The sequence below is a fragment of the Hippocampus zosterae genome, chromosome 13 (genome assembly GCF_025434085.1).
Source record: "Hippocampus zosterae strain Florida chromosome 13, ASM2543408v3, whole genome shotgun sequence".
NCBI classification, from domain to species: Eukaryota; Metazoa; Chordata; class Actinopteri; order Syngnathiformes; family Syngnathidae; genus Hippocampus; species Hippocampus zosterae.
Genome location: NC_067463.1, coordinates 7,699,861 through 7,719,317, shown reverse-complemented (window position 1 = coordinate 7,719,317; position 19,457 = coordinate 7,699,861). Strand labels below are relative to the sequence as shown.

General features: G+C 41.4%; 2 protein-coding genes across 3 annotated transcripts; both read right to left on the bottom strand.

Moving 5' to 3' along the window:
• Window positions 1-8: 8 nt before the first annotated feature.
• On the bottom strand, window positions 9-1,589 carry fabp2 (fatty acid binding protein 2, intestinal). The gene is made up of 4 exons (XM_052083440.1): window positions 1,384-1,589; window positions 757-929; window positions 293-400; window positions 9-205 (listed from the first exon to the last, which is right to left on the bottom strand). The coding sequence occupies exons 1-4, from the start codon at window positions 1,448-1,450 to the stop codon at window positions 155-157; spliced, it is 399 nt and encodes a 132-aa protein (XP_051939400.1). The 5' UTR covers window positions 1,451-1,589; the 3' UTR covers window positions 9-154.
• A 2,963-nt stretch (window positions 1,590-4,552) lies between these two features.
• On the bottom strand, window positions 4,553-19,041 carry gucy1b1 (guanylate cyclase 1 soluble subunit beta 1). Of its 2 annotated transcripts, none has more exons than XM_052085247.1 (13): window positions 18,894-19,041; window positions 18,585-18,658; window positions 16,222-16,322; window positions 15,180-15,298; window positions 14,735-14,932; window positions 13,234-13,464; window positions 12,981-13,097; window positions 11,571-11,704; window positions 10,150-10,347; window positions 8,829-9,066; window positions 7,782-7,922; window positions 6,218-6,372; window positions 4,553-5,707 (listed from the first exon to the last, which is right to left on the bottom strand). In XM_052085247.1, the coding sequence occupies exons 1-13, from the start codon at window positions 18,894-18,896 to the stop codon at window positions 5,584-5,586; spliced, it is 1,833 nt and encodes a 610-aa protein (XP_051941207.1). In that variant the 5' UTR covers window positions 18,897-19,041; the 3' UTR covers window positions 4,553-5,583. The 2 variants fall into 2 exon arrangements, with proteins under 2 accessions (XP_051941207.1, XP_051941208.1); XM_052085248.1 differs by lacking the exon at window positions 18,894-19,041 and adding an exon at window positions 18,797-18,874.
• Between the last annotated feature and the right edge of the window lie 416 nt (window positions 19,042-19,457).

The following is a 19,457-nucleotide window of genomic DNA, read 5'->3' as shown; positions in this document are numbered from 1 at the left end:
AGTCCAAATCCAGTGCAATTAATTTAATGTTTTTGTTTTCTGGGAGGTGGGGGTGGGCGTACATACCTGAGGCATGTCACACAGTGCACTTTGTACAAGTTATGCGGTAAGTCACACAAAATTGTCTGTAACCCCCTGGCAAGGTTCACTCAAACTAAGCCCTCTTGAAAATCCTTTTAGCATCCACGCCGTCATAGCTGTAGCTCTGTGGGTAGAAAACAAAGATGCCACTTCACTAGACTCAGACTGTGAATGGTGTGTGTGTGTGTGTGAGTGGTTCAAGGGGCCCCACCTGTATGAGCTCATCTCCTTGCACAATTCTTGTGGTTGTTAGCTGCTTGCCGTTGTCTTTCCTGTGGAAGGTGCCCTTCAGCGTGTCACCCTCCAGCACCCATGAGCCCTGCAATCAGGTTTAACTTTCGTTTTTTTTTTTTTCCGCACATCATTTTCAACATCTTTATTCGGGTCGTGGGTAAGCTGGAGGAAAACGTGTGGGAAAACTTCTGATTAAGGGCCACATTAGATTTTTTTTTAAATGAAAATAAACAGATGAACCGAGGTGACTCCTAAATGAGGTAAAACAGAAAATAATAAGGGCCACAAGTGTGACTTTAATATAGACCCTTGCTTTGTGTTGCAGTTTATATTCATCTGTAAACAAATCAAATCTTGCAGCCATCAAGGCTCAAAGTCTGACGTGATCGATTTGGAGGCGGAGCAGTGACAAACATTCGGTGAACCGTTTCGTTTACTCACAGAGACTTCGGTGCCGTCAGCCAGGCTGTACTCGAAGTTGACCCCCAGGGTGAAGTCGATATCCAGGGTGCGGAAATTGCTGCTCTCCTTCACGTGGAACTTGTCTCCGTTCTGCTCGATGGTAATTTTTAGATTGTCGTGGGCCGCAAGCTTCCTTTTCACCATGTTGATACCTGTCAATGCACACCTGTTAGTGGTGCTGTGTGTGGCTTCTTCCTTTTTTTATTCTTATTGTTTTTCACTTAAATGACACTGCAAGAGAGAGAGATGTAAATATAGATTTTGTTCATTCAAGAAGAACATAAAAATTGTGACATAAAATAACCGATGGAAGCAATTCAAAAGAAAAGCACATGATGAAAAAACTGACAATTAGATATTTAAAAATGCACACGTTGAAATTCTAACAAATATTAACTTTAAAAAAAAAACATCAAGTAAAAAAAAGACTGCAAAATTAACCGTTTTAGAAAGAAACAACAAAAAACATTTTACAAAGGCACCTATCTATAAAACTTGTATTGTTCCCAGTATTACACTTGCTTCTTTCGGCCCAAATAGCATCCCATGACCCAAACCCAAATAATGACAAGAATTCCAGTCGTATCCTTCAGTTTGCTCGCATACCCATTTGCTCCATGAACTTGTCATAGTTGTCGTTGCGGTCCACTTTCCAGTTTCCGTTGAAAGTCATGGTGGTGCTGCCACTCGTGGTAATGAGGGTGAACACAGGTGGTGACCGAGGTAGGCTCGGGGTTTCTGACTCTGCAGCAAAGCAAAAGAGGGTTGTAAGCGTGCCTCCTTTTCAAAGCACTCTTATCTGCTCATCTATCTTGAGTGCTGATGTGGCCGTGTAAAGCTCACGCTTTCTCAGGTAAGTACAACCCCGCGGCTGCTTCTCATTGGACGCCTTCAGCCAGCAGAAAAAAAGGTGGGCGCAGCAGTTCAAACATGCAAAGGATGTTTACATAAAGGGGCCTGTTTCTTGTGTCACAATGCAGCGCTTACTGTTTTAGAATAAGTAGCAGTTTTCTAAGATATTTATAAATGAATAATAAACGAGGGTGAGAGTTTATTCTGGTCTTCAAAAACAAAACAGAAATTCTCATTCTGTACAGTCCAGTGCCAAATGTGCTGGTCCACGGTCCGATGGTTGCGTAGTGGTGCAATCCATATAGAGACATAATATAACGATACTCACAGGCATATATTCTTCATCCTCTCCAAAGAATTACTGCAGCTTCCTGAGGAGCTAAGATGTCTGTATGTACTGTATATGCTCAACCTGCATTGTTTTGTTTTTTTTTGTTATTGTAAAGTGTCCTTGGGTGTCTTGAAAGATGCTTATAAATAAAATGTATTATTATTATTATTATTATTATTATTATTATGCCTGTATTATACTGTTCCAGGGAGGTGGCCAAGGCACGCACACTCTAAGGAGCAGCACAGTGTACATTGAAGTTTAATTAAAACGGATTTATATTGTATTTAACTATGTCATCACCTGGGGGGGAGGGGGGGGGTGGCTAAGTGGCTAAGCACTCGCTTCAGAAAGAGAGTGACGGCCAGCTAGCGGACTCCAACCACATCCGAATCGGCGAGTGCTGTCAGTGGTGAAGTCTTTCATCCACGGAATGATTAGCCCGATAGATAGCGGCGGCCCGAGGTCTCAGCCAGCGAATATTAAATGATAGCTCACCATGGGCCATGTTATGAGAGCTTATCGGTGATAGTGTTAGCATGGCCTTGTGGTCAAATATCTCCATGTTAAATTGCTTTTCCTTTCTCGAATGTTAACATGACCACACAGCTTTCTTGACATGAATACCGCTAGCCCAAAATGGCCACCACCGCCCACAATGCAATGCGACTTTCTGTGCAAAGGACAAATTCCGTAGTACACAGTCTGACTGTGAATACAGTTATATTGCTATTACAATAATAGCTACATGTTGTCTCTGAATCAATTGGTTTCCGTGTTGCGCCGAGGGTTACGGCGCATCATAGATGCTAATTAGCATTAGCTGTTTGAAATACACAGTGTGAATTTGTTTTATGTTTAGTTTGACAGTAAGCTTTAACCGGAAGTGCCATTGAACAGCTTGACGCCTCTTTTGTTCAAAGCATGAAAATCGGTCAAACAATGGCTCGGATCTTGTAAATCAAGGCATCACTGTACAATACTTACCTTCTGAGTCTTCAACCTCTCAATCTCACGGACTGAAATGTTTTTGTAGCAGAAGCCGGGTGTTATGGGTGTGGCCATCTTGGAAATATGAGTTGGTGCGGGGAAATGTTCCTTTCCTTTTAATTCATTTGTGAATTGAACAAAACTGGAATCAGCCCCCTCAAATTCTCATTGTCTCAATTGAGGTAAAAATGTCCCAATGTGAACCACCTTAGCTGCGATTTACATGCTGCTTATCACTCAGTCGAGATAGGATGACATGATGGCCTGTAATTGCAGTCACAGTGATAATGACACTCCAACTGATACCTTCGACCTTCATTTGCTCATACAAGAGACCTTTGACATAGGGGACACACATACACTCACACACACACACAGACCGCACACACACACACACACACACACACACACACACACACACACACACACACACACACACACACACACATACACGTGCAGTCATTGTGCGTTAACAAGAACTCTACTTTGCAGAAGGTGTCTAAGATAAACTCTGCATAAACTACATGATACGCTTTGATAACTTAACCTTTCTCCCAGAGCACCATACACCACTGGACACTTTATAAGGTATACCTGCACAATAAAATAAAATCAATAAATAATAACATATGTGTATAAAAAAAGTCAGTTTTAACCTGGATTTAAAAGCATTTATGAATGGGGCTGACCTCACTTCTGTTGGGAGTGTCTTCTATTTGCATGCAGCATAGCAACTAAACTTTGCTTTACCGTGTTTGCTTTACATTTTTGAATTTGTAGAGGGCTGCCCGTGGATAACTTGTACATCTGTGTAGGCAACATAAGGCTGAAAGGTAGAGGCATTAAAGTGCAAAATGTGAAAATCGAGACCCTGGGACTGTTGAGCAACTGAAGTCGCACTCAAGCAAGAATGGGAAAGAATCACGCCTACGAAACTTCAAAAATTAGTGCCTTATTTTCTAACTTAATAATTTCAGAGTAAATATTTTTAATCAGAGCCCACTTGGCTCTCAACCTTTTTGTTTCCTGTATGTACCATTTGGTACGTTTACATTATTCACCACTCGATTTGATTGCCATCTTCTTCAGTCAATAAAGTGTCCTATCGCCACGTTGAAGTGTGTATCTATTGTACACACACACAGTGCCCCATCAGAAGATGTTATCAGGAAAGAGATAACACTTATAGTACCTTTGTCATTATGAAGAGCTGAGCAGTTAAAAATAGGAATACTGCTTACGTGTTTATTCCAATTTATGTTACCTTTGACCTTACACACCTGCAAACCAATATTGCTTGGTACACCAATTTCGTATTCAAAATTTCTTCAGTGAATACAATTCTTGAAGCATTTTCCACAGGGTTGGGCTCTTTTTACAGACACTAGAGGGAGCCCGTGACGTATTACATAACCACCTTTGCTATTGCGACTCAACCCGAACCAAAGATTCAAAGGTGCTCGACACACGACGTTTCGAGGTTACGACCGGTGTGCGATGCAGGCCCTCGAATCAAATGTTACGTAGACATTTTACTGCGTTATCTTAAATTACTGACTATATGGTTTAAGTTGCTGAATGATACATTTTGCACTCATGAGATGAGTTAAAAATATTTTATTTGGGGCATTTTCCAAAAGTTACATACAACAGCACAGCAAAATAAAACAATAATAAATATGTGTCTCTAAAAGGTTTCTGTGCATTAACACTTCAGTGGTAAATACTAAACGTGTGTGCAATTTCATGAGGTACACAAACATCAACCCCTCCATAATTTCTATACTTCTAGACCTCATGATTTGTTTTGTTGCAGGTGAATTGGAGCCTATCCCATCGGGACTGGTCGCCAGGCAATCACAGCCGTATGTGGTAGACAACGTATATTGTAACATTCACACCTATGGCCAATCTAGAGTCTTCAATGAACTAGCGGGCATATTTTGGGAATATGTGAGGAAGCAGAAGTACCGCAACACAGTCCAAACAAGCGCAGGTAGAACGTGCAAACTCCACAAGTTGAGATTCGAATCAAAATCTCTGAACTGTGCTACGTGTGCTTAAAATGTTGGCAAGTTAACATCCAAGCCAAATAGTGTACAAAGTGGAAGTGCTTCAAAAGTGCGATTAGACAAAGGCGTTCACGCGCAAAATATTTTACATATAAAAGAAAAAAAAACCCACATTGGTCAAATATAAAATGTCCACTTAAGAGTGAGGAATAAAGTAAATATATTGCGACTTGAAAATATTCACCCTCACCAATGGGGGGGGGGGAGTATGGTCAACAAACACGTTGATGTAGCCTATGTAGAATAAACTTCGAATGTTTTTGATATATTGTTTTCTTTTACTTTTTAAAAGTGAAATATCACGAACTTGAATGTCATTATGATTCCACTGTGGGTGTGTTTGGGCAGTGAAAAGTGATTGACAAGTACAGCTATTATCACTCAAACTACCGTAATCAATACGTGTCTAAATTAGACACAGTAAATCCTGGACTGTATATCATAGTGTAGCGAAGCACAGTGGCACAATTTCATACCGACAACTTTTGTGTCCAATCAACAACCGTGTTATTTCATTCTACTCAATACCTATGAATTAAGAGTTGAAGGAAGGGGAGGGCATCAGTGGACTTCCTGTCTGGACAGGAACCACACCTTCATGGGCTCCTTCTTCCCTTTCATGGTGATGGGGCCTCTGTAAGCCAGGTGGAACTGAGGGTCCGCGTTCTCGGGGGACTGCAAGCACCTGGAACAACAGCAAAGGCTTGTTTTTGTAAACCGTGTGCCTTCACAATAATAGCTAAGGGTGTACACTCATCTATTGGCTGGTTTAGTGCTCAGGCCAAAACACTCTCCAATATAAAATTATTGCTTTGGTGCCATCTTTATGCAAAGGGATTACAGTGAAATGAGGCATAACCTTGTCTGATAGCAAAGTAGTGCTTTGTAGTATTTTTATATACTTTTTGTTCTTATACTTCTCCCTTTCAAAATTTTGCTGCTGTAAATTGGGAATTTCTCCATTCTGAGACAAAAAAAATGTTTTCTTATCTTATGGCATCAAAAAGCAATTATATGGCTTTTTAGAAGGTGTTTATTATATTACTGTCGGCGGGGCTCAGTTCCTTTAACACACTTGATCTAAAGACAATGGTGCCGCGAGATATGAGTTACGTGTGTACTTCAATATGCCAAACCTGAACAGTGGTGTTAAATCCAGGGCCAGAAACTAAAAACCCACGTGAACGTTTCTCACCTGTATGTATATTCTGAAACATTGATTTTGCCCTTTGCACCAGTGGTTTCCGTGCGGCTTGTGAGGTTGACCGTGTTGCCGAAGAGGCAGTACCGAGGCATTCTCTGGCCAATCACCCCTGTCACCACCTCTCCCGTGTGGATCCCGATCGTAATCTGCAAAAGCAACAATGTTTCCACAACAGCTACAGAAGAGGCACTTGTAAGCAATCTACAGACTATTTCCCTGTCAAGCGCTTGACACTGTGGTGGTCTTCAGAGCGTGAAGGCGCTCTTGTGCGCGAGATGAATGAGAATCTATTTTTAACTAGGGAGAGTGAAGATCATTTGAGTGTGTTTTTGCTCTGAAAAAGTCCGCTCCTCTTTAGTGTGGCCAAAATAAACAAGCTTTTCCTAAAGCAGGCGTATTCTGCAATCAATGAAATAGTAACCATCACCCACGGTACATTTGAACACAGGAAACTCGGCTGCTGTTTAAAACAAACACAAATGAGTACAATAATAAATTAAATCCATTTTCATGGTGTCAATTATGACTAAAACTATTTTACTTTTTTTTAGTGCAGATAGTAACAAGTTTTTTTAAAAAAAGCCCCAGGCTAACCTATGGCTGTAGAGGTGCATCTGTTCCAGCCGCAGAAAAAAATTACAAATACCCATAATTTATTGCTGTGTGGTTAAAAATAAATACGGTAAAATACACTTTCTGCCTGCGAACAAATCATTGTGCAATGTCTTCGTCTTTTCACATGCGGTACTGTTGATGGTCACCATGAACACAGATAGTCCAAAATGGGCGCCACTTCCCATAACACAATTGGGTGTGACGGCCATTTTGGGCTACCAGTATTCAAAGTGAATGTTAACAAAGCTGTGAAGTCACATGAGTGAAAGACAGCACATTAAAACGCAAGAAAGGGAAGGGGATTTACAGGTAAACATGAGAATACCGTGACCAAAAGTACAACCTGGCAAAATTTCCCCTTTGTTTGTACGGTTAACAATCACTAGCTGATACAACGCCTCAGCCTACTAGCTAGCTAACTGTCTTATCCCCACTATAGCCGACATGTTTCTTTTTTTTCTTTCGGTGTCTCTTTGTATCCACTGCTATTAATAACTATCTTTGGGTGATGAGTTAAGCGCTACAGAAATTTCATTTCTTAGTATTTTTTTTGATTTTTTAAATTATTATTATTTAAATATTTTATTTATATATTTTATTATTACTCCAAAAGATACGATTTTGACAAAACAAACTGTGCAGCGGGATCACAAATGTACACAAATCTCTTTCTAGTTATTTGTTTTTCAGCAGTGCTGAAAACGGGGGGATTTATCTGATTAATTCTTATTCCATCAACCCAGTATTAACTAGAATGCAATGTTTAGATTAGCGGGGGCTGATGATCACATTATTGCAAAACCTTTTTTTTTTTTAACTCAACTTGTGCTTTATCAAATCTGTATATTTATTCCTTTGAATTGAACCAATGAAAGAAATGAACTTTTCTACAATATTCACAACGATTGCAATTGCACCTGCATAAGGGTCCAAATCCCACCTGTACGGGCTCGTCGTCCACTTTGACTTGTCCCGCGATCTCTAACATGTCGAGCGCGAGATGGCAAATGGACTTGGCGTGGTGCGTGCACGGCTCGGGCAGGCCGCTCACCGTCATGTACTTGTCGCCCACCGTCTCCACCTGTGTCGAAAACATTCCATAGCTTCCAGTGAGCCCCATTCTCTTTATTTGAAAAGTGCATTGTGTGACGCCCACCGAAGACAATGTCTTTCAGTACACAGAGCAGCCCAAAATAAACTGGCTGATAAACACTGACATCAGCTTTGAGACATTGAGGTAGGGGCGAGACCACCGAGCCATTCAGCTCGTAGAGTAAATATTACTTCTTTTGGTGACCCAGTGCCTGAAGCCAATGGAGGCTTAGCTGGAAGTGGCTGGGGTCTGTTTGACTCCTTCAAGTGCATTCTTGTCTGAAAGCCTACAGTGTAAATCTGCCATGAGAGGCCCATAAAGCGCTGTGCTGACTCTCAAAAGCTGCTCTGTGTTGTTTAGAAATCCATACTACTGTTCCACCGGTGTCTCAACTCAAGTCAACCACTGTAAATAGTCGTTCGCCAGCACGCAATCAAGGTTGTTACATCACGTTTTTTTGCACCGCAGGGCCACTGCTGCATTCAAACATAAGTAGGGGCATAAGGGCCCTGCTGAAAAGGAAAAATAAGCATAAATATAAGAACAAAGTCATAATTTTGTGAAAATAAATGTGAATTTCCTTGAGAAAAAAAAATTGCAATAAAATTAGACTTAGAAGTAAACTGTGTGAAAATATAAAATTTTCTTTGAAACATAAATAATAGTTTTATGAGGATGAAGTTGTATTTTTTTTAATCAACATTTGACAAGAAACTTTTTTTTAATGAAAAGGGGTGTGTTACTTGAAGAATAAATTAGCTTTTGTTGGGCACGTACAGTATGACACGCAGGTGCGTGTTCTTCCACGGGATTGAACTGTAAGTCATATTTTTTAAAAGAAAAACATCAGTAACAACAACTGCAACGTCATATTTCAACAAGTGAATTCCCAACCTTGTACACGTAAGGGTTCTTTCGCGAGTCGGTCAAGATGTCGAATCGGGTGTAAACGTCGTTGAGCAGGTTGACGATCTTGATGGCGCCCTCGGCGGAGGCATGCTTGCTACAGAAGGCGTTGAAGCCCACGATGCCGCTGAAAAGAATGGTGACGTTGTCGTAGCGCTTGGCCGGGACGGGCCGCTTGTGTCGCAGTTCGTTGGCTACGGACGGAGGCAGGACGGAGTACAGCAATCTGAATAACAAAAGATAGAAGACGAAGAATGCACGGGGGGCAAGTGAATATGTTGTCAAGTGGAGAGAGTCCTTTTTGGATGGGCGCTTTTATTCGCTCACCCACCATCTTTTGGGTCATTTCTACATGCTGGCTGCATTTGGATAAAAGGGTGGTGTTCCTATGGCAACCGCTTAGATCATGGAGGCTTGGTCAAAGCTTTCAGGCATGCCCAAAAAAAGATATCTATGCCGTGGAGCCTTTAAAGTCCATCCAATTTGTCTGATGTCGTGGTTTCGATTCTAATTGAATTCATCTCTTGTGGTGTAAAAGTGTTGCCATCATAAAAATCTTTTGCTCTATATGCAATGATTTAAGCAATGATTTTTTGTTAAATACTAACAGGGAAGCCTTGAATGTGTCCAATTGGACAACATTGATATGAAGAACACACAAATCCAGTACACCACTCGTCTTTTTTTCTCAATAGAGTGCTGCTCACCACCTGCCAAATAAATTACACCAAGCCGTTCGTGGAAGGTCAGACTCACCCAGAATCAATAGATTCTCACCTTGCTGACACTTCGGCATGACTGAGAGGCATGGATTAGTGTTTAAAAGATTTCCATTGGAGAAAGCAACAGTTAAAAGGGCTACACTCACAACCTAAACTGATATATTAATAGCAGGCTAAAAGCAGGCGCTACCGACCATGAACATTTCTATTTCCCAGTGATGAAAGCATTAATATCAAAATTGTAGCATAGGCAGGAGGTGACAATGTAGCATTTGGTGCGAGTCCATCTTAGTCCATTTTGTTTCATTGTTTTTTCCTGTTGTTTGCCAAAGGAAAATATTTGCGCCATCCGATGAATCATTTTTCAGGACCGTCAACAGCTTTTGTCTTTTTTGCCTCGTGCGAAAGAAAATTCTAATTGTTCTATGGCTGCAGCTATCAAATATTTACACTTTTGTATTCTAGCAACTGTTTGCGTGTTGAGAGGCTCGACATTACTCGTGGCAATTGGCAGCTTGTGTATGAATGTCCACAAGTTACGATTGTAAATCGAATTTGCGCACGCATTGAAGAGAAAATAGTCCAACCTGTCCGTCTTCTTTTTCTCATCCTCCAGGGCCCGGAGTGTGTGCTGCAGGCGGTCGGTGAGGATCTCCAGCTCCTGGGTCAGCTTGTACTCTTCACGAAACTGCTCGCCCAACAGCACCAGGTCTCGTGTGGCATCATGCAGCGGGATGTCGCTCAGGTACAAGCCTCGTCGCGTCAGGTCGTCCAGGTTCATCACACTTTTGTAAGAAGGAAGCACAATGCCGGGATGTTGGTGTTACTGTTGCCTTTCAAAAGCGGGGACTGCCCTGGTGAGTGATGTGTGCGTATATTTGGTGGGCTGTTGTTAGCTCATGTTCGCTAGCATGCCCGTTGGGTCCCTGGGCATGAGTTATGGCCAGTTGGGTGAAACAATAGTTTATTTCTTTTGTTCCTGTTTGTTCAATAAAGCCATTAGAAGGGGACTGAAGGTGGGTTAGTATGATACGTTCGAAGTACAGATGATTTGATCTTTATTGAATTTCCAAACATCCACAAGTTAAGGATTTTGGCCATTGTTGACACACTGTCGTGAAATGCTTTGGATTACTGCGAAACATTACACTTATTTATTTTTATTATTTTCCAAGCATGAAAAGATCCCAAACTTGGGACATTTTGTTCCATTAACGACTGTTTCCGCCTGTTTTTCTGACTTTGTGCCAATTTACAGTATTGACACCGGTACATGGAGTGGTGCGCGCGTCTGCAACAACATGAGTTCATGTGTGAAAAATGGTCACTGCGAAATTCCAAAAAGAGATTTTGCTTCTACTTTTATTGTAATCGAGTTATCCTGATGTTGTGTTGTCTGTTGGCCCCTTTACACTGCCTAAAAGGGGGGCTTTTCACTTTTGTAAAGGGCACAGACACTGAATGAACCCTTTTCATGAACCAATAATGAGAACCTGTAACCTGATAACATGTTAGGCTGTCCACTGAGTGACCGTTGTTCCTGAAAAATCAATATGGCGATTTTGCGACCTCTGAGGTAATATCAGAGAGGTAAATGAGGTGGGATGGCGCTTGTGTGAGGGTATTCCGCAACAAGGAATAAGGGGTCACACCCGACGCTCACTTCTCCTGTCCTGTTGTGTTGAAAGCAAATGTCACTCACCAACACAACCATTGTTATGCGTCACAACAAACCCCTGCGCCGATGTCATCTCTGCTATAGTGTCTTGCATCTGCGAGGACAACCTCTCTTGAACCCTGCTCCTCTTCTTCCAATATTTCCAATAAACATGCTAAGACAAAGGGCAGCAAGGCCAACGGAGGTGACAAGAGAATCGAATCTAATTTTCAGGTTTCATTGCTCGTGGCCGTGTGCTTGCACGCATTTGGACTGTTTGAAAAGAAAATCAATGACAAATAAAAGAAAGCGAGATTGGGCTGAGAACACTGAGGTGCAGTGTAAACTTACCTGGGCGAGCAAAGAAAGAGGATGTTCTCGGCTTCGGGCAAATAAATCATCTGTCCTTTTAACCGTAGACAGCTGATCTCCACCCCCGTCAGCTCGTCCTCGTTCTCCACCGTCTCCACGTTTAGCAGACCCTCCTGCCAGGGTTACAGCAACCTTTATGAATATTTCATTGAATGTTCCACCACAAAACAAGCCTTGCAGTAAAAACAGGGTGCAACTACACCTTGCTTTTTATTTTTAAAGTCAAAAAGCCTTTTTTTTCCTTCAAGGTCTGCCTGCCATAGAAAACTGAAGAAGACTTAAGACCAAGAGTAAAATTTGATTCTGCTGTAACGTTGTCATGCGCTGGATGTTCTCACTTGGATCCTTTAAAATGGTGTAAAACTCATTTTTTTGTCGCGGGCCGCTTTAGAGTTACGTCTTCCCTCGGAGGGCCATTACGAAAGTGAAACTGAATAAATGTTGCTCGGGCTATTATTACTTGTACACAACAAATGTATGGATGACTAGTTTTATTTTTGAAATGACTGAAGTCCACCATTTGTTTGTTGTTGCTCAATTGTTGTTGAGATAAGTGGAATGAGCCTAACACAATTTCAACGTTATTTATCACACGTGACAATTTAACATTTCGGTACAGGTTTTAGCAGTGATCATGATTTCCTTTTGCGGGCCACATAAAGTGATGTGGTGGGCCGGCTGGCCCCCGGGCCTTGACTTTGACACCAGTGGTGTAAAAAACGGACTTTGTCTCGGATACGATCAGGAATATTTATTCTGCAAATCACTGGCTAACTGTTTGGCACTATGGGTGTGTGAATGTTTATTCCATGTCTGCTTTTGCCTGTTGTTATGTTGGTTCAAAAAAGCTATTGAAAGTGCACTTGTGGCTGGGCCCAATTTTTGATCGCTTATGGGGGGGATTAAAATTGACTACAGCCATATTAACCCTTTTAGGGACAGCGGTTACTACACTGAAGAGTTTATCATGTTATCGGGTAACAGGGTGCATCAAAGGGTAAAATTAGCCTACATTGATGCCGTATATTATGTTAGCAATCGTAGATGCGCTGTTCTCCGCTAGTTCCGCTTCTCAGTAGACATGTTGCACTTTGCTTTCTTGTTTTAAGTATGCAATGATTCATACATTTGGACAGTCTGCATCTTTTACGGAGTCCATCCTTCTGTTTCGCCGCGATCGTGTTAACAAACTGAATGGCATGTGCCACCGCATGAACTTAGTCTGTGGAAAAGTAGTCCCTCCAGGCGAAGCTTTGCGGCAGCAATATTTTGCTTCAACCCTTTCTTTTTTTGTAATTGAATTAATCGAGTCACTCAAGTAATCTGGGAACGTCTGATCTTGTTAGAAAACCGTGTTGCGACAATGACAGCTCTTGGACAAGATCCTACCTTGCTTCGCAGGACAAAGACAGTGTTGATGTGGGAAAGAATGCCATGGTAGCTGAAGTCAATGTGTGGGCGGACCAGGGAGAAAACCGACGGGAGGATACAAGCGCCAGGTTGCAGCTAAAAAGGCAAGGGGGGAAATGAAAAGAGGCGTAATTCAGACGCTCCAGATTAGAAATGACCGTGTGTGCTCTATAACAACTGATCCACCCCCTCCCCCCAATGCTGAGTCATTGTCGCTTAACGGCAAGCGGACCTGAGGCAGCACCCGGTAAATGGCGTTGCCGCATTGCGTGAGCATCAGGTCTTTGTCGAACATCAGGTGAAAGGGGAAGGCCTTGCAAAAGGTGTACGGACTGATGCGCGTCTCCTGGGTGCCGTTCTCCTCGAAGCCGTCCAGGTCCTCGTAGAAGGCCTCTTCCTCTGAGTCCTTTTCCTCGATCAGGAACTTAATGTGATCGCACTCTTCGTTTTTGGGTTGGATCATCTGAAGATTAAATTGAAGATTAAACTTCTTCGGATTGTAAATGGCAAAAAATAAAAATAAAGTTCAATGCTGTACTTTTTACGATACTCCTTACTTTGACAATACGATAAAAAAAAAAAAACGTTCAGTAGTACAGTATAACGCAAGACCAAACCATATACTGTAGGTCATGAAGATAAGATAGCAAGTGCAACCAAGATGATATGATGTACTTCAAATTTTATATAATTTGCCGGCGTCGGGTCAAAACCTTCTATGTTACAAATTGGTCAATTTCACATTGTTTTGACAAAATCTATCCTATTGATCAAATCAGATGTGCAGGTGCTATTTTTTATTTTTGTTTCGTTATTTCTTCACAAATCAAAGGGTGCACAGCATTTTAGAACAAGCTTTGCTCCTGAAACTTATTTTAAGTGGCTGTTAGTGACCAAAATAAGCAATAAAAGTTACTTTTTTTGAAGAATTGCATTTAATGTGTCCTGTATGTTTTACACTCTGCAGAACTCATCCCCCACGGACTGGTTCTGCCCCACCCGATGGATGTTTATGGCCCGCCGGCCGTACGTTTAACGACTCTGGTATAAAGCGATGACTGATACGAATTGCACCGTCGTTCTAAGTAAGTCATTTACGAATGTGTCTGTCTCGTCCTTGCTGTCCTTAAATAAATCACACAGACTAAAAATAAGGGTGCAAAATGCATGAATCTGAGGTCTATTACAGTAGAATTACGTAGGAGCGCTGACAATGACATTAATCAGTGTCGGCATGAGGCACACTGACGTCAGGCTGCTGTCTCTGCGCCTTGTTTCCACGGCAACCGTGGCTAATATTTCCCCAGATTGGGTCTCACATTAGGAGCGTCTGCCGTTTTTTTTTTCCTCCTGTGCTTTTAGTACACACAAACACACACCATGCGTGCATGTGCGCACAATGCTGAAAAATATATGGAGAGTATGGCGGCGATGAATGTTCCCATCATGTCATGATTGTTGGCTGATTAGCATATATATGGATGAAAATGATGGATGAAAATGGTTTAAATAAATGGGAGCCATCTTGAAAATACTCCGTGCGAGTGAGAATATTTCTTCAATCTAAAACGACTCCCCTTGTCGCAGATATCTTTCCAAAACCTCTCTCTATCGCCTAGGCCTTTCTGTGATTCAGTCCTCATATCATAACATCTCCCTCCTCTGTACTTAGGACATATGAGACAGCAGACAAAAAAAAAATGCGTGCAAAAAAAAAAAGGGGCAAAGCAGACCTTCATCTCTATCTCTGTGCCATGGATTTGTTGTGCGACCGTTTTAATGATGCCAATCACGATGTCCTGCAGGCCTTCTCGCTCAGAGTAGTAGTGCAGGATTAGATTGTTGCCCTTCTCTGCATCCGTGCAGCGGAATGAGGGAGCCCTCATACCGGGATAGATGGTGCCCAGGTGATCGTGGAGGGCGTCCAAATTCTGAGAAAAATCATAAACAATCAGTGCTAATCGATATTCTGCAACAGCAAAGTCATTCTGCGATTATTATTCATAGAAAGAAGCATTTACTATTTGTCTACACTTTGAGTGTGTGATAGACTGGCGACCAGTCCTGGTTCTATCCCGACATTCTTTTGTTTTTGTTAGAAATTAGTAACAAAAACATAGTAACCGTCTGCTCTGGATGGCAGACTTTCTCACATCTCAATTCCAAACAGACTTTTACCTGAAGGAATTCGCGCACGTTTGACCCCAGCACCCGCAAGATGGTGTCGTATCCCGACTCTTGGCAAAACTCAAAGAACATCTTCCCGAACATCTGCAGGATTTCTCCTGCATTAATCTCTGGAATGCAAAGAAAAGATTGACACCTTCGTAAAGTCCGATTCTGGCCATGTTCATGTGATAAATATACACAGAAGTGTAACGGTGTGATCGCGTTTGACAAATATCAAACAGGAAATACTGTTAGTGCACATAATGAGGCACTCGAGTTACAATTAATCTTCAGCTCATTCATATATTAGCTCCCATGTACATGTGAACGTAGTAAGGACATTTTATTACGCACATACTAATGTGATCCAATCCGAGAGTCGTATCGAAAATGTTGCCTCGACAAACTCCATTAAAAAAACGCCTCGTAACAAACGATCACAATGGATCCCACCGCCCATCCGCCAATTGAATGTCACAGTAAAATTTTACGCACCATAAAACGTATACACTTATGTCATGAAATCAATCTCTGTCCTGATTCAGTTTGTGTTCGTCTCCAGTAGGTGGCAGAGTAGTTCCAATCTGTCTAGCTGCACACCTGGTAGCTATCGCGATAAACGGACTAGTTAAGGGCTTCCAAGCCAACAACTCACTGTCGGATAATTCGCCTTCCTCAAGTCAATGTTCATGTGCAATTTTCCAAAGTTCCAGATTTTTCTCCCTTTTTCTCATTCCTTGTTTATAGCTTTCTTGTAAGTAGTCATTTAGTTTGGGGAATTATTCTCATTTGGCATTTGTCGTGATTTGATTCTCTTGTCCGATTGAGACAAGCAATTTCCGTTTGTATTTTCCTTGCCTTTTGCAGGCGCTTTTTGGTTCTTTCCTTTTTTCCTGGTGTGTTGACCAGCGCCATTATTCTGTCTTGCATTTGTCAATAAACCTTTTATACACACACACACACACACATACACACACACGCACACGCACATTCAGTATATATATGCGTTGCTTACTGTGTGTGCCACAGCAAATAAGAGAAAAAGACTTACTGAGAACTTTGCTGGCAGCGGCGACCAGGTCATACGTTTTGGTGTCCTCGTAAATGATCCGAACGAGGAACTGACCCTCGATGTCGAGTTGCGCTTCCCTCCTGGGGATGAAATTCATGTCAGACCAGACATCCACATGTCCACTTTTGTTTTACACATAAGAAGGTAATTGCACTTGCTAGTGAAACTGTTCATCGGTTTCAAATCTCATGTGCATCGCCGGGCACTACAGCATCCATTATCTCACAGAAAATGTAATGCGGTTGTCATTAGTTCTGTTCAGGCTGACAAAACAAACTTGATTGATAGGCAATATTGGCCAGTTCTTTTGAACCCACAGCAGGTGAAAAAACATACCGTAAAATTCAATTTTCAATGGAAAATCTGGAATAATTTGTCTATAGCTGATCCAAGTTAAAAAGGAGGAGAAGAAGAAGGGTGATAAATGGAATATGAGATATCAGTGAGATGCAGCATGTCTGCATCGAGGAGAATAACAACTATGGAAACATTTACACAAGACAGCTGCAGCTCTTAACTTTCTCTTCTACGTTTTTTTTTTCTGTTAGGGTCGTGGCGGGTTCAAGGCGCAGTCGAGAGAGCGTTCTAAAAAATGTCATGTTGACATTAAACGGTGATAGAATAGGAGGCGCTCAAGAACAACACATTTAAATGTCACTTGGAGCACATTCTTTTGCAGTAATGCTCAGGTTTTTCCCACAGCGTTTTTTTTTTAAATTAACATTTTGCAACAACTCAGCACAAAATAAAGCAAAGAGTTTTTCAGAATCACCTGCAAGTTCATCAAATTAAAACAGTTACAAGGTAAGGTATCTTTAACAGAAGAGTTCTTTTTTTTGTTAATTGAGTAGAATGAGGTTTATTTTTATTCATTTATCTATTTTATTTCTCGTTCCAGATAGAGTAAATAACTTTTATTGAGGAGATCCAAACTTACTATGTAATAAACAAAATGAAAGGGGAAGGCACGTGAAAAATGTTCTTTACCACATTATTTTTATGTGCCCCCAAATGTCTAAAAACAGCATTGGGAATAATACTGCATTTTTTGAATATTAATTAAGCAGCAAAATGCACCTGTTTTACCCTGCGGCACTGTGATGTCATCTTTCATCAATACGTTTCATTCCATTACAGTTACTTATGATAAAACATTTCCTGTACAGCAAATCATGACTTTTATGATGGCGAGGACTTCTATTTCCTATAATTCTAATAGTAAACATTGTTTTGAAATCGGAGCCAAATCGGAGGTCGACACTTCTGTCAGTTTTTTATGGGGTGCAAATCCATTTGAATTGTGCAAATGTACAGTGTTAACAACCACATAAAAAATATTGTTACGTATTCATGACAAAGGCTGGAAGGACAAAGCAGGTCAAAGTCCCCAGTTACAATATCTACCCAATCAATTTCCATGTAATTTCCTAATTACTCTACTGGACACCGATCGCCAGCAGTTATTTTGGTTATTCAAAGGGACGCTTGATTGGGCCGAACCTCGGCCCTTATGAAAAAGGTCTTTAGGTAAAAATTATCTTATGTTAGTTTTATGGCATTTGTGGTGCACTCGCATTGGCAGATGTCAAACACACAATTTTTGGGGGAAGCCTGATTTCAGATCTGAGAATATGTGATTTCCAAAGTTTTTTTTCTGTTTACCCTGCCATGATGCATATCCCAATTGCCCCATATGAGATAATATCATTCAATGATATGCGGTGAGGTTCATGGTTGGTGAGGCACTGACTCCTTTAGTGTCAGATTTACAAATATATAAAGGAAAAAGAGTAGCTTATTCAATTGGCTAAACATTATGTTTGCGACATGCAGATATACGGCAAGCAGCACAAGCCAGTTGCATGTATGAACCCAGTTTGTGATGTTTGCGCAATGCAATGCGCATTCAGAGGTGAGGCTCTGCCTCACCTGCCTCCCCTGCTCGCACATCCCTGTATCATTGTGTTTGGGCAACTGCACATGCTGTGCAAATGAACTATCAGTCAAGTATGATGGATGGACATGAACAAATCATTACATGTCAAAAATGAGTTCCCCAAACTAACAAGGTTGTGACTGACAATGTTAAGAGTCAGTTTAGGATACGTTATTTAGACAAGTTATGTTCAATAAAAATATAATGTGTCGTTGTGTGAGCATGTGGTTTGGTCTTGTTTGCTAATCATTAAAAGCAAGCGTCCAATGGGCCTGTATCACGTCTGAGCTCACTGCCTGCTCCCAGTCAAACATTTCCTGCTTCTAGTCAAACATTTTATTGTGTAAACACGAGCATATAATAAGCATAACAATCATTAAAAAGGGGCATAACAATATACACTCACTTGATGTCTTCCCACACTTCCGGTCCGTAATTCCTCAAAACGAGCAGCTCCAGGGCGTGATTTACAAAGCCGTACTGTAAATACATGACAAACAATGACAGCACACTTGATCGCGTTCCCAACACTTTAAGCTCAGATACACACGCTTGTTCGGAAAAATTAGTACCGCAACGAGGACAAATGAAAAGGGTACCAGATCGGATTGTATTCACCTGTTAATATGCCGAGTAATAACATAACGTAAGCGGGTAAGAGGCGCGAAGCAAAAACGTCACCGTCATTACAACGTGAAACACAAAATATACGTACCATCGTGCCGGCTGCACTTGACTTCGCTTTTTTCTTCTTTTTTTTAACCAAAAAGCGTCGCTTCGGACATAAGCGTCATCCTCCGTGACAGATGCTGATAGTCGTCGCGGCTTGCACGCCTCCTTGCTCCATCAATTGTGATTGGCAACCCTCATGTCCAATCGGGCGTCAGGATGCGTATTACGTAAGGCGTAGAGCGGACCAATGAGAACGCAGCATCGAATGTTTCGAATACTGAGGCTGGTGAACGCCAGCACGGTTTGCGTTTGAGCTCTGCTGTTTAACATATACGGGAAACAGAGGTTATATAAAGTTTACACACCCCTGTTCAAATGCTGGATTATGCGATATTTGCTGGATATAAAAAAAAAAAATACACCAAGATAAATAATTTCAAGTCATTAAATAATATGTGGCCTGTAGTCTGTACAACTTAATTCAAATGCTTTTGAAAATATATTTTGGAGAATAAAAATAAAAAACTGAGATGATGTGGTTGCATACCCTCTTAAATCCAAGGATGTGGCTGAGTTCAGAATGAACGAATGTCGACATGAAAATGTT